Below are 13,901 nucleotides of genomic sequence, written 5' to 3'. Positions count from 1 at the left end.
TAGCCCGTGATCTCGCCGGTGCTGGTGGCGGCAATAGGGCGTGCGGCGTCCCCGGGCTGTCCGCGAGGCAGGGGCGCGCCCCCACCCTCGTGGGCAGCCCGGGACTCTTCTGGTCCATCTCCGATACTCCGTGGGTTTCTTCTGGTCCAAAAATAAGTTTCTTGAAGTTTCAGGTCAATTGGACTCCGTTTGATTTTCCTTTTCTGTGATACTCGAAGACAAGGAAAAAACAGAAACTGACACTGGGCTCTAGGTTAATAGGTTAGTCCCAAAAATCATATAAAATAGCATATAAAACATCCAAGGTTGATAATATAATAGCATGGAACAATCAAAAATTATAGATACGTTGGAGACGTATCAGCCGGACATCCGGGCAAGGGGTCGGACATCCGGCCTTACAATGCACGAGGAACAGAAACAGAACAGAACAAAAAACAGAGGGGCCGGACATCTGGCATAACAGGAGAGCCCAGATATCCGGCAAATGGCCGGACATCTGGCGCGATCACTAGAAGGTTACAGAACCTCAGCAGTACACGGGTAGTAGAGGCCGGACATCCGGGATGGGGCCCAGACATCCGGCGAATCAGGAAGGCCCGGACATCCTGGGTATAACCCGGACATCCAGCGTGCAGCACAGCACAAAAGCGTTCTCTGGATGGCTAGGCCAGGATATCCGGCAGGTAGGCCGGATATCCGGCGTGAGGCCCGGACATCCGGCTTGAAGCCCGGACATCCGGCAGCCAAGAGGCAGAAACCTGAAGGGTTTATCATGTGCATGTATGGCAAGGAGGTTTGTGACAAGAGCAAGCCTTTAACTAACCCTGTCGATCTCCTCTTAATAGTGCGGGATCCTATACTCAAGAAAACAAATATGAAATCAATTTTTATGCTTCATCCTTGAGTAAAATCACTTTGTATGCTCTTGATTCACACACTTTGATGAACCGAGGACTAATGCCTGAAACTTACTTGAAAACCATTATTATACCCCTACATGTATATTGTCATCAACATCAAAACATGATGTAAGGGCATGATTGCACTTTCACATGTCTACATAGTTCTCGAACCCATAGGGTCCGCACGCTTAACGTTCGATGACGTGTATTATATGAGTTATGTGATTTGGTGACTGAATGTTGTTCGGAGTCCCGGATGAGATCACGGACACGACGAGGAGTCTCGAAATGGTCGAGGGGAAAACATTCACATATATGACGATAGCATTTGGACACCGGAAGTGTTCCGGGGGTACCGGGTATGTATCGGGTCACTTGAAGGGGTTTCGGGCAACCCCCGGCAAGCTATATGGGCCTAATGGGCCAAGAGAGGGACAGGACAGCCCCAAAAGGGGCTGGTGCGCCCCCTATAGGCCGAATAGGAGGATAAGGAAAAGAAGGGAATGGAGAAGGAAAGGGGAGGATTCGGCCTCCCCCTTTCCTTCCCCTCCCCCTCTCTTTCCTTTCCCCTCCGATGGATATGGAATAGGGGGAGGCCGACTTGGAGGAGGCACCCAAGTAGGATTACTCCTACTTGGGGAACCCCTTGCAGCCTCTCTCCCTCTCCCACCTATATATATGGGGGGCACTGCTAGAACACACAACATTGATTCCTAGCCGTGTGCGGCTCCCCCCTCCACAGTTTGCTCCTCCGGTCATACTGTCGTAGTGCTTAGGCAAAGCTCTGCGCGGATCGCTTCACCATCACCGTCACCGCGACGTCATGCTGACGAAACTCTCCCTCGACACTTTGCTAGATCAAGAGTTCGAGGGACGTCATCGAGCTGAACGTGTGCAGAACTCGGAGGTGTCATACGTTCAGTACTTGATCGGTTGAAACAAGAAGACGTTCGACTACATCAACCGCGTTAAGTAAACGCTTCCATTTTCGGTCTACAAGGGTACGTGGACACACTCTCCCCATCTTGTTGCTATGCATCTCCTAGTTAGATCTTGCGTGAGCGTAGGAAATTTTTGAAATTGCATGCTACGTTCCCCAACAAGCACGACCTCTCCAAGTATGCAAGCGTACGGTCTTCACGATCCGGCTGCGCTTTGCTGTCCAGAGCTAACCAATGTGGAGATTTGGAGGGAGAAGACTAGAACCAAAGTGAGCTTCTAATTATGAGGACTAGATAGGATTAGATCTAGGTCTAAACTGATCAACTAGACTAGAACTAGAGAACTAGAGGACGCTCCAAAACTTGTGTATGCAAAAGTGCTCAAAACCTCTAGTATATATAGGTTGGAGGAGAGTGGATGGGGCGCTACAAGGGGGGAGGACTGCCCCCTTGCTTCGGCCAAGGAGGGGGAATCCCCCTCCAATTCGGCCTCCCCTGGCTTCTCCATGAAGCTAGGGGCACCTCCACGAATGGGCCTCATAGGCCCATTAACTTTTTCCCCTATAGGACTTTTAGTATTTTCCTTGAAATATTGATATTTAAATAATTATAAAATCCTCCTAATCATTATTAGGGCCTTTTATTATTAATTTAATATATTCAGAACATTTTCCACCTATGTATCAATTCTCGGTATTAGCCGATAAACCCCGAAACCCTTCCGGTAACCCCAGAATGCTTCCGATTTCTCTGGAAACTATTTCTTATATTAGTGAAACAATTTCATAAATATTTTATCATAACTCTTGCTCGATTAACACCCAGCAAATCATGATTCCCTTAACCTCAATGACCAATAACGAAAACATAGACATCCATATTGATCCCTATGAATAAACGAATGACATTCGAGTGAACCTTTGGTTATCATGTGTTATTCCCTTTGCTTCGCGATACTCTACAAAACCCGAGGTGAGATATATCGATATCCTCTTGAGTCATTCTGATGCTCACTATACCAGTCTTCTCGTTACCGGTTTTGTTCTTCTTTCTTGTTGACATGTTCCTGCATCCCTGTGGCCTAGTCACCTGTGTCTGGCCAGATGATGATGGATGTCGCCACACTGAGAGGACCCTAAGAATATTTCTCCATCGTTGGAGGAGCAAATCCCACTCTTGGCTATCTAGCCCCTTGTCCAACTTTTCGATGCCTGTAAGTTGTCGTTATGATCACCGCGTTACAGATGATGTTTGTGCAAATCCAAAGTCCGTCGTATGGTAAGAAGTGACTATGATACTCTGATCGTCTAAGGAACTAAATCATACATTAACTCTTCATGTTATAATGATTGACTTGTGATGATTTTATCTCAAAGTATAACAAACAAGTTTGGGTCAATTAAATATGACCGTTCTTCCAACATCATATTCTCAAAGTTGTTTAGGACTATCGTTACACTTAATGATACCCTAAGATCTAGAAAACATGATCACTAACAAAACTTGAGCTAGTCTTAGAGGCGAGACTAGGAATCGGGTTTTACCGTTTATCATTCCACACATGCATATGAGTTTTCCATTGAATCGCACATTCCATGATCATGGCAGTTAGAGCATAGAATATAAACTCTTAATTACAAACATGGAAATATAATGATACAATATTATTGCCTCTAGGGCATATTTCCAATAATAGTTCATAGGTTGAAAAGTAGGGTTTGAGATGGATGATGATTATGAAGGTGGTGCTATTGGTGATCGAGATGTCTCCATGATGAATGGAGTTTTGGTGGTGCAGATGGCTTCGATTCCCCCACCTTCATCTGCATTTGTCGATGGAATTTTGGGAGATCAACGTGAGGTGAAAAGTGATCCACCTCTGTTTCTTCTCACAGATGGCGTCGAAAAAGTCCTCTCAAACAAATCTGGAGGTTTCAAGGTAAAATAGGACCAGATGTATCGGCGAGCACTGGAGGGGTGCCATGTGGACCCCACATGCATTGGCTCGTGGGCCCCTTAGGGCCCTCCTTGGATAGGGTCTAGCTCTTTTCCCGTGAACATCTCCAATATATTTTTACCATTTTTCCTAGCTTCATACAAAATATTTCTTTGGTGGTCCGTGTTTGTTGCTTTTCTACAACTTAGTGATAATTTCACTCACTAAGTAAAACATGCAAGCTTAGTGTAAAAATACATTAGAATGATGTGATAATGTGCAAAATATCATTAACATTTACACTAAGTAATAGGGATGCAAAATGAAGGTATCAGCTCCCCAAAATTAGAATATGCTTAGTAAACATGACCGTAGATTTATGGAGTGAGATGTCAATATTAAAGAATACGGACCTAACAACATCACAATTATTTTCATGCTCAAACATTCTGAACAACAACTCTTTCGTATGAAACTTCTTAGTGAGGAGGACATGACACCCTCTACACGCACAAGTTTAACAATCAAAACATATTGAGAATATCAAACCATTAACATGTACGTTGGTTCCGCTTTTGGGAACCTTTCAAAAGGTTCCAGCCCCTATTCTTACCATTTTTGGGGACCTTATAGAAGGTTCCAGCCCAGGTTTTATCGTTTTTGATAACCTTCTAGAAGCTTCCTAAACTGGTTTTTCTGTTTGTTTTTCTTTATTGATTTTTCCAGTGTTCTTGTTTGTATTTTGTTTTGTTTTTTTTACTTTTTAGGTTTCTTTTAAAAAAATGAAAATTTCCAAAAATATCTGTGTATTTGAATTTTTTCCATGTTTTACCAAAAAGTTTGATATGAAAAAAATCCACATTTTCAAAAATGTTTGCAATTTTTATAAAAATTTAGCATTTTTAGAAATTTAAAATTTTAAAAATGGTCGTGTTTTCAAAAAATGATGATTTCAAAAAATATTTTTAATACTTCTTCATATTCAAAAAATAAAATTTGAAAAAACATTTCTTGTTTCAAAAAATGCCCACAAGTTTGAAAATTGTGTGCGTGTCTCCAAAACACCGTTCAAAATTTGAAGAAATGTTCATGTTTCAAAAAATGTTAACAAATGTTTTTACAAAAAATGTTTCCGTTTACCAAAAAAATCTAAAAATGTTAAGTTTGTTTGCTTGAGAAATCCGGTCGCTAAAGTGTCGGGTTGATGCAACAAGCTGGTGCGCTACGGACAAAAAGTTCACCTATATATACTGTCACTAGAGGAAAAACCGAGTAGCTACGTGAGGAAACCAGGTTGCTATAGTAACCCATGTGTGCGAATGGGTTGCCCTATGTGTGTGTTTGCTCGGCGAGCGGCACATTGGCAGCAACTAGCGCTCGCTCCCAGCCTCCCAAGGGATGGCGCTCTCAGTCGCCGCCACATATCACGCTTTGTATGTTTCCTTTGGATTTTATTTTTTTATTTTTTCGCACGTGTTTTCTGTTTTTTAGACGTTTTTTTCTAGTTTTTTTGTCTTTTTGGTTTTTCATCGGTTTTTCTAAGCTTTTGGAACAAAAATAAATTTATTGCATGAAAAAAGTTTTTTTTTCTTCTGCGATAGGCACCGTTTTGTTTCCGCGAGAGGCACGATTTTGCTTTTGCCATGCGTTTTTTGTTTTTTTTCTTTCGGCGGAGGCACGGTTTTGCTTCCGCGAGAGGCACGGCCGTGTCTCTCGGGAACAGAAAAAAAACATATTTTTTATTTTTTTCCTTCCACGAGAGGCAGGAATTTGCTTTCGCGAGAGGCACGGTTGTCCTTTCGCGAGAGACATGGTCGTGCCTCTCGAAAACAGAAAAATGTGTTTTTTTGTAAGAGGCATGGTTTTTCTTCCACGAGAGGGACGGCCGTGCCTCTCGAAAACAAAAAAAATACGCATTTTTGTTTTTTTCCTTCCGCGAGAGGCACAACCGTGCCTACTTCGGAAAGGGAAAAAACGTGTTTCTGATTCGGTTTTTCCGTCTTTTTTTTGTGAAGAAAAAGTTTGTCAAATATTATCAACATGGGATCTAGCTTAAAGATCTCGATGTAAGAAATCCAATAGTGAAAACGATTCGAGATTTGGACTCATGGTTTAAGAGATAAAACATTTCGAATAAACGGATGTACAAAATAATGAAAAACTCCTATGTCACGATAAGTGGCATGCATGTAGTGCGTCAGTTGTTGCAGTCAGAGGAAGTGGCAGTGAGTACTCCTTAATTAGTGATTTCACACATTGGCACTCTGGCTTATAGGTGCGTGTGTAAAGATAGGTGTGGCTGTGTCTCGCCTACCGTGGTTTCCTATTCGGCGCTTCAGGCACTTGTTTCTTCGTTAATTGCAAACGGGTGCACACTCCGACTCCACTCTCGGCCAGCCCATTTCTCTTCTTTTTTCTGTTAAAGTTCCAAAATAATGTGCTGGGTTACGGTCGAACTCGCGACCTCACTGTTCGAAAGGAAGTGCTGAAACCATCACGCAATCTCACCCGCTCGTGCACACTTACTTCCTTTCTTTTTTCGTTCTTCAATTCGATTTGTTATTTGTTATTTTTCATTTTCCATTACTTTTTGTTTTTTCTTCTTCTTTTTTTGTTTTCTTAAATGCGTGTTTTTTAAATTCGTGAACTTTTCTTCCAAAATCGACAAACCTTCTTAAAATTGGATGAACTTTCTTTGTAAATTTGATGATTTTTTTTCAAAGTTGATGAACTCTTTTTAAATTCTATGAAGTTTTTCAAATTTGATGACTTTTTAAAAATTTGATGAACTTTTTTTTCATACTCGTGAACTTTTTTCAAATCCGTGAACTTTTATTTGAAATTGCAAAATCTGTCAACAATTTTTAAATCAGTGAACTTTATTCAAAACAGAAAAATACCTGAACTTTTAAAAAATTTGAACAGTTTTCAAAACCGTGACTCTTTTTAAAATTTATGAACAGTTTTTCCCTTTATGCTAACTTTATTTCTTATCCATGAATTTTTTTTGTTCAAAAGCCAATGGTCAACTCTAAACTGATCAACAAGTAAATACTCAATCGACCAGGAGAGGGGACTGTGCAAACCGAATGAGCGAGCGCTAGCGAGCAAGTGAGCGGTGACTCAACGAGCGTTGTTAGGACGGCCCAGTCACCCGTAGAGATGGTAATGGGTATCCATTACTCACCTACCCTGCGAGTAAAAACCCTATTAATGCAAGGGTATGGGTTAAAAATATATCATGGGTATATAAATAGGAAAATTTCATATCCATCGGGTATAGTGGGTGCGGGTATGGTTTAGTACAACCCAGACCCATGTACCCATGTACCCGCATATATTCTAACAAATAGGCCTTATATATTATTTATTCATAAATCAAACATATTATATGTACATAAATCCCACAGCCTAAAAAAGACCTCATCATGGATTTATGTTAGGCCGCTGCACCACAATAGCTAGCCCATAAACGAGTATGTGTTGCTGTCATGACATGTTGTTGTTTATAAATTATTATTATAAGTTGTTGTTCATGACTATGTAATGCTCAAATTGATGTGTTGGAAATCTAGGTAATTTTACCCGCAGGTACCCATTTACCCTGATGGGTGACGGGTATGAAAAAAAATTGTACCCATCCACGGGTATGGATATAGGTGATGGGTAAGGTTTAAAATAACAGATAAGGGTATGAGGTGGCTCCATCCGTATCCAAACCCTGCGGGTGCCATCCTCACCCGTGCGCCTGAGCGTTGCGTTGCTAGCTAGCGCAACGGGCGTTGACACATCCTCAGCTCTGGTCCAATCCATTTCACATTTTGTTTTTTGTTTAAAGCTCGAAAAAGGTCCGTGAGGGATTGTGGGTAACAACAATCCAACTCGCGATCTCTTCACTGCGAGCGAACTGCACTAACCACATCGCTAACTTGGCTCCTGCGCATGACTACTCCTTTTTCTACAGTTCTATATATAGGAAATGTCCCCCTATGCTTTCTATGTTATCATTTTGTCTTATCTTTTATGTTTCGTGTTTTCGTTTTTCTTATATTAAATGCGTGAACTTTTTCAAATTGATGTTTTTTTTCAAAACTGATGAACTTTTTTCAATTTTGTTGAACTTTCTTTAAAATTCAATCAACTTTTTCTTCAAAATCAATAAACCTTTAAGAAAATGATGTTCCAAATCCTATGAACTTTTTTATTCAATGATTTTTTTAAATCTATAAAGAAAATTTTTGGTGAACCTTTATTAAAAATAGATGAACTTTTTTTCAAACCCGATGATATTTTTCCAATTCAATGAACTTTTTCAAATTCGATGAAGTTTTCTCAAATTTCATGAACTTTTCAAAAAATTGAAAATTAATTTTCAAAATAAATTAACTTTTTACATTCGATGAACCGTTTCCAATTTGTGTACATTTTTAAAAATTGATGAACGTTTTTCATTTTTTTTGTGACACTTTTTTCAAGTTTGTGAACTTTTTATGCAATATGACTTTTTAAAAAAAATTGATGAACCTTTTCAAATTCACGATTTCTCCAAATAATTCAGAATTCTAAGTGTGATAGTAGACGCTAGACGCTATTGTGCAATAAATATCGCGGCCACTACCAAAATTCAAAGGTATTTCAAAAAAATTATTATATTATTGGTGCTATTCCCAGTCACTAAAGTCGAGTTGTTGTAGTGGTTGGCCGAACTCGTACGAGAATGCTATGGTGCGGGTTTGAATCCTAGAGATTTTAACTATTTGAGTGATTTTTTTCATGCTTAGGACTACTGCGTTGTGTGTTCGTGGGCCGGCCCAAACTAAGCGCTATAGTTAGCGCAGTTGGTCGCGGCGACTATTTATCGTATTACGCACGAAGGGAAGTTTCTCCCTGTCCAGCTATCGGGCCAGCCCTTTAACGCCCGCCTAGAAGAAAATATATCTACTACCCCTATAAAAGCACGAGAAGACGGAGAACCAATTCATCTCATCCATTCAATCAAAGGATCTAACGATCTAAATCATCCCAATGTTTAACATCAAACCACGGTTAGCTCGGCCCACTAATCCCACGATCGACCCCCGTCATCCGTCCTCGGACTCGAAGAAAAACAAAAACCCCACGCTCTCGCGTCGGTTGCTCCTATCCTCCTCCTCCCGCTGTCCCGCACGACCTCTCGCCCCTTCCTTCTCCTCCCGCCTCTCACTCCGGCGGCGGCGAGTGGGGCGTTTACCGGGGGAGGCGATGTTCGTGCTGGCGCAGGCGAGAGGAAGATCTCCAGCCTACCGGCGTACCTCGCCACGGCCGTGGAGGGCTGCCACATCACGGGCGACATCGTGCGGCGCTTCGCGGAGATGGAGCTCTCGCCGCTGCTCCGTTGGCTGCTGGGCTTCAGAGGGTCCAGGGAGCGCCTCCTCACCGACGACCTCTTCATCGCCAAGCTCGCCATGGAGATGGGCGTCAGCATGATCGCCAAGGTCCGTGGGATCGACATGGATGAATCATGAATGCTTTCAACTTACTCTTATCTTATCCTCCTATGATTTTCAGAAGAAGAAGAAAATGAAATCATGTTTTAATTTGTCTAACCCTTTTTTGTTGGTGCTCTGTTTGTTTCAGACCGCTGCCGAGTACGAGAAGAGACGGGAGAACTTCGTCAAAGAAATTGACATCGTCATCGCTGATGTGGTACCCCTCTTGTCTTCTGCTACTGAAGACGGGCAATATGTACATATGTTGATATATAACCCTGACATTTTAAATCACATGCAGATGGGGATAGTAGAAAAAACTCTTTGTTATTGCAATGCAAAGTGCATCTTATATCTAAATTTGATATATTTTTCCCTTTTTACATGTTGTCGCCACCGGCCCCGCCGAAGCTGTCATCGTCCTCCGTAACGGACCATACAGCAGCATACACACACAACCTATTTTCATCATGTTTATTCAAGAGAGAATTTTGTTACACGTTATTCATCATCTTGTCATAATTGTAGTCTGACCATAATGTACAACAAGTGACCCAGATCGGAATGTCCTTATGATATTACTGTTCAATAGAGGAACTAATGTGCTTCTGGTGTGATTCATAATTGTGGAAAGTTTTCTTTGTAGGGTGGGGTCGTCATTCAAGGGATGGACTTTTCCTTCAGGTTATGGTCTTGTTTCTCTCAAGGAGATGGTGGTAGCAAGGGGGGAGCGCAAGATGTTGCTGATGGATTCAACAATGCTTTTGGCAACGATGTTAGATCCCTCCTTCTGCTCCTTCTGATCTGTCAAATTGATTTATTCATTTTTGTAGCCTTGTTGATATCTTCTCTTCGTTCAAATTAAATATCTAGCTGCTTTTCCGAACCCAACTCCTTTTTGCAGGAAGTTGAACTTGATGACGGACTAGAGAAGAAAGTATGTCAGAGATATGCATGTTAGCCCTTAAGCATATCAGAATACAATCATTCAACGCATAATTAGTCAGTTATATATTCTACTCATGTCCCCAACAAGGCAACAATCGACCAGGTTACATATCTTCTGTACTAAATGTATCATAGCTTTTGTACATGCTGTTCCCGCAGTACTACAATCTCTAGATATAGGGTTGATAGAAAGATTTGCTTGAATCAGATAAACAACATGGATTAATGTTTACATTGTTATATCTGGTGCTTAATTTACTATTAAGAATATATAATGAAGTCGTTTCTCCATGTTGTTCCAACTGTCTTTACAATTATGAGGATATAGAAGATTAACTCAAGTCAGGTAAACAACATGGTTTTTATTTTGCAGATTTCTGTAATGCAGCACTTTAGACGTGCATTTGGCTATTCTAGGCCCCCAATAGATGTATATTTCTTTGTATTGCTTTTCATCAATTATGATTAGTAAGGGATCCTACTAATTTATGATTTCATTAGGGAAGTGTTGCTACTTCTGTACAGTCCATCTCTTGACAGTATTATGAAAATACAAAATAGATTGTGTATATAGCATAACATTTCTTCATGTAGATCTTGAAGACTATTACTCTGCATATTCTGCATTTAGTTACATTCTTGATAATAAAAGAATCGTGGATAAATATGTAAAAGTGCAGAACGTTTTCAGTTTCTTGTTTGGATTATGTGCCTTTAATTGGTACACCTTTTTTGTAGCGAGATAAAATGGTACACTACAAAGGTCTTAATTGAAATGGATATAGTTGAGTGATGTTTGTTTGCTTTTCACCGTAAAAAAACTCTTTGCTTTACAAGGTGTTTGGTTCTTTTGAGATGTTGTTTTGTATTTAGTAAGGTGTCACTTGATAGTGTTTATTTTGGTAAGGTGCTCTGTTTGCCTTTTAAAGTTAGTCCCCGTCAATACTTTCTCCTTTTCGGTTTGGACCATGTCAGCTTGAAGAGATGTTCTTTTTATGATCACTACGAATAAAAGTGTGCAGAATGAATTCAGTTGGCAACTAGCCATATCACACATGTGTTTGCTTCAGGTTGTGCGTTTCAGTCCATTGTAGGAATAATTTCATTGAGAACTCGCAACGGCAAGTTGAAGAACATTTTGGAGCACAAGTAGGGGTAAGTTCTAGAGTGTGGAGGAGCAACGATGCAAGCTTGGAGATCGCTCATGATTCTGATTGTTTCCTATTCAGATTGAGGAACGTATACTCGGCCCACCCTCATTCCCAGTGATTAGATAGTTTGCATTTATATGCAAATTGTGTGAATAAATTTATGTATACCAAGGTAAAAATGGGATACTAATATTCATTATTGCACGTTTGCAAATCCTCTTTGAGACCTTGTATTTGATATCTCCCTTTGGCTTACATGTGCATGGTTGGAATCGGTATGTTTTGCGGATGTGAAAATGGTTATTATAGAACTGAGTTTCTTTTGTGTCTAAGTTTTGCCAAAGGCAAGAAAATGATTCAGATCTTGCACTGCTTCAAGTTATGAAATAACAAAGTTTTCTTATTCTGAGTTGGCACAGTTTCAAGGTTGGTATTAATTCGTAAGAGGCTAAAATTCAGATTTATTATAATGTTTAAACAATGTTCATGGTTTAACCTACTTTTACATCTTCTATGTAATAGTTATATTGAAAATTATGTACCATGCTACTGGACAATCATTCTACTGTGTGGAAAAGACTAGGGATAATAATATCATCAACTGCCATGCCTTGTATTTTTGTTGAATCTATATTGTTTGAGACGAAGACGCGCATTGCGCGTGCACGTTTACTAGTAGAAGAAAAAGAAGAACGATAAGGAGTGGATCTCATGATCTTCTAAGCGGAAGGTTGCGCTGCTAGCCACTGATTTGGCGTGCGGTTGGTGATAAAATTGAGGGTACGACCTACTCAGTTTTTTTATTTTCTTTCTTTTTTCATTTGGTTTTATTTAGTCTCCCTTTTCTTTATTTTATTTTTTATTTTTCCACTGTTTTATTATTCTTTGTAGGATTTTATTTCTTTGTTTTTTATTTTCTTTTTCTTGTTTTTATTTTCGGTTTTCTTTGTTCTTTTGGTTATTATTGTACATTTTTTGTTGTCAACAACATTTTATAATAAACATCTAACATTTTTTCCAATACAAATTATACAATTTTGTAATACAGGGTCAACATTTTTTTACAAACAGTTTAAACATTTTTCAAATACAAAATAATTTTTAGTACTTGGTAAACATTTTTTATATGCATTTTTTATATTTTTCTAAAATTCTTGATTAAGAGCTTTCAAATAAAAATATTAATATATTTTTAATACATGGTCAACATTTTTCCTATACACATTAACATTTTCCAAACAATTGATTGACATTTTTTTTCAAATACTTGTTCAACATTTTTAAAATTCTTCATTAATATTTTTATATACATGATCAATTTTTTAATCAATTTTCCAACACATGGTCAACATTTTTTCCATACACATTTAATATTTTTTTAAATAATTGATTAAAATTTCTCAAATAATACTGAACATTTTTCAATGCTTGTTAACATATTTATATACAATGATAATAAAAATTCATCATTTCCCATACACATTCTTTCCATATACATTTAACATTTCCCAAACGCTTGATTAACATTTTTACAAATACTTGTTCAATTTTTTAAAAATGCTTGATTAACATTTTTATATACATGACAAAAACAATTCATTATTTTTAAATACATGGTCAACTTTTTCTATACACATTTTGATCAACATATTTTAATTACGTGTGAAATTGTTTCACACGAATTTTAGTATTTTACTAGAACAATGCCCGTGCGTTGCAACGGGATATAAATATTTTAGTAAGTTAGCTTGTGATTACCTGTCTAGAATGATGCAATTGTGTAAATAAATGTTCATCAAATTCTAACCATGAATTAACTTATATTTTGATTAGAAGTTTGGTAAGTAAATTAATGTGGAGTTGGTTCAGAAGGTAAATAAATTAAGGTGATTATTTATCATATATATAAAAGGTCTGACGAAGTTGTGGTGAGAAGAAAAGTGAAATGGGAACCTTGCGTTCTTTTTAAGTAGTAGAAATTTACATTTTTCGTGAACATGATAAACATTTCCTCTATACACATTTAACAATTTCAAATTCTTGGTCAACATTTTTCAATTGTTTTTATGTAGACTGATTTTGTAATATATTTATGTTAAATATTTGAAAGTGTAAACAAAGGTTAAAAATAGAGAGCAAAATGCGTGATAGGAGCTCCGGGCGGTGACTAGAGCTCCTGTGAGCTATACATGTAGCGGTCACCTAGCAGTGGGCCAGCCCATCAAATCGTTTTTTCTGTGCAGTCTCAGCACTCGTTGGAAGTACGTTAGATTTTTTTTCTAGTGCCATAGTATTTGTTGCATTGTGTGGTCGACTGGATTAGTAATGTATTTTTATTTTATCCCTATTTCGTTTATATTTCCAAAAATATTATAATATGTATATTCCAAAAATTAATTTACTTAAAAGTTTTATCTAAAACCACGAATTTACAAAATGTTAATGTAGGGTTAGCTTAATTCAGAAAATTATTTATAGCATGAAAACAAAGTTGTCAACACATTCAAAAAATGTTCACACGGTTCATAAAAATGTACACCACAGTTTTAAAA

At 38.6% G+C, this 13,901-nt stretch overlaps 1 protein-coding gene across 1 annotated transcript; it reads left to right on the top strand.

The window, feature by feature from the left end:
* Positions 1–8,993: 8,993 nt before the first annotated feature.
* On the top strand, positions 8,994–11,583 carry LOC125528270 (protein RETICULATA-RELATED 4, chloroplastic-like). Its single transcript, XM_048692763.1, has 4 exons — positions 8,994–9,256; positions 9,399–9,467; positions 9,897–10,025; positions 10,155–11,583. The coding sequence occupies exons 1-4, from the start codon at positions 9,134–9,136 to the stop codon at positions 10,209–10,211; spliced, it is 378 nt and encodes a 125-aa protein (XP_048548720.1). The 5' UTR covers positions 8,994–9,133; the 3' UTR covers positions 10,212–11,583.
* The last annotated feature ends 2,318 nt before the right edge of the window (positions 11,584–13,901 follow it).

This window comes from Triticum urartu, unplaced genomic scaffold (genome assembly GCF_003073215.2).
Source record: "Triticum urartu cultivar G1812 unplaced genomic scaffold, Tu2.1 TuUngrouped_contig_4756, whole genome shotgun sequence".
Taxonomy (NCBI): domain Eukaryota; kingdom Viridiplantae; phylum Streptophyta; class Magnoliopsida; order Poales; family Poaceae; genus Triticum; species Triticum urartu.
The sequence above is the reverse complement of the archived record's forward strand: the minus strand, read 5'-3'. Positions and strand labels throughout refer to the sequence as shown.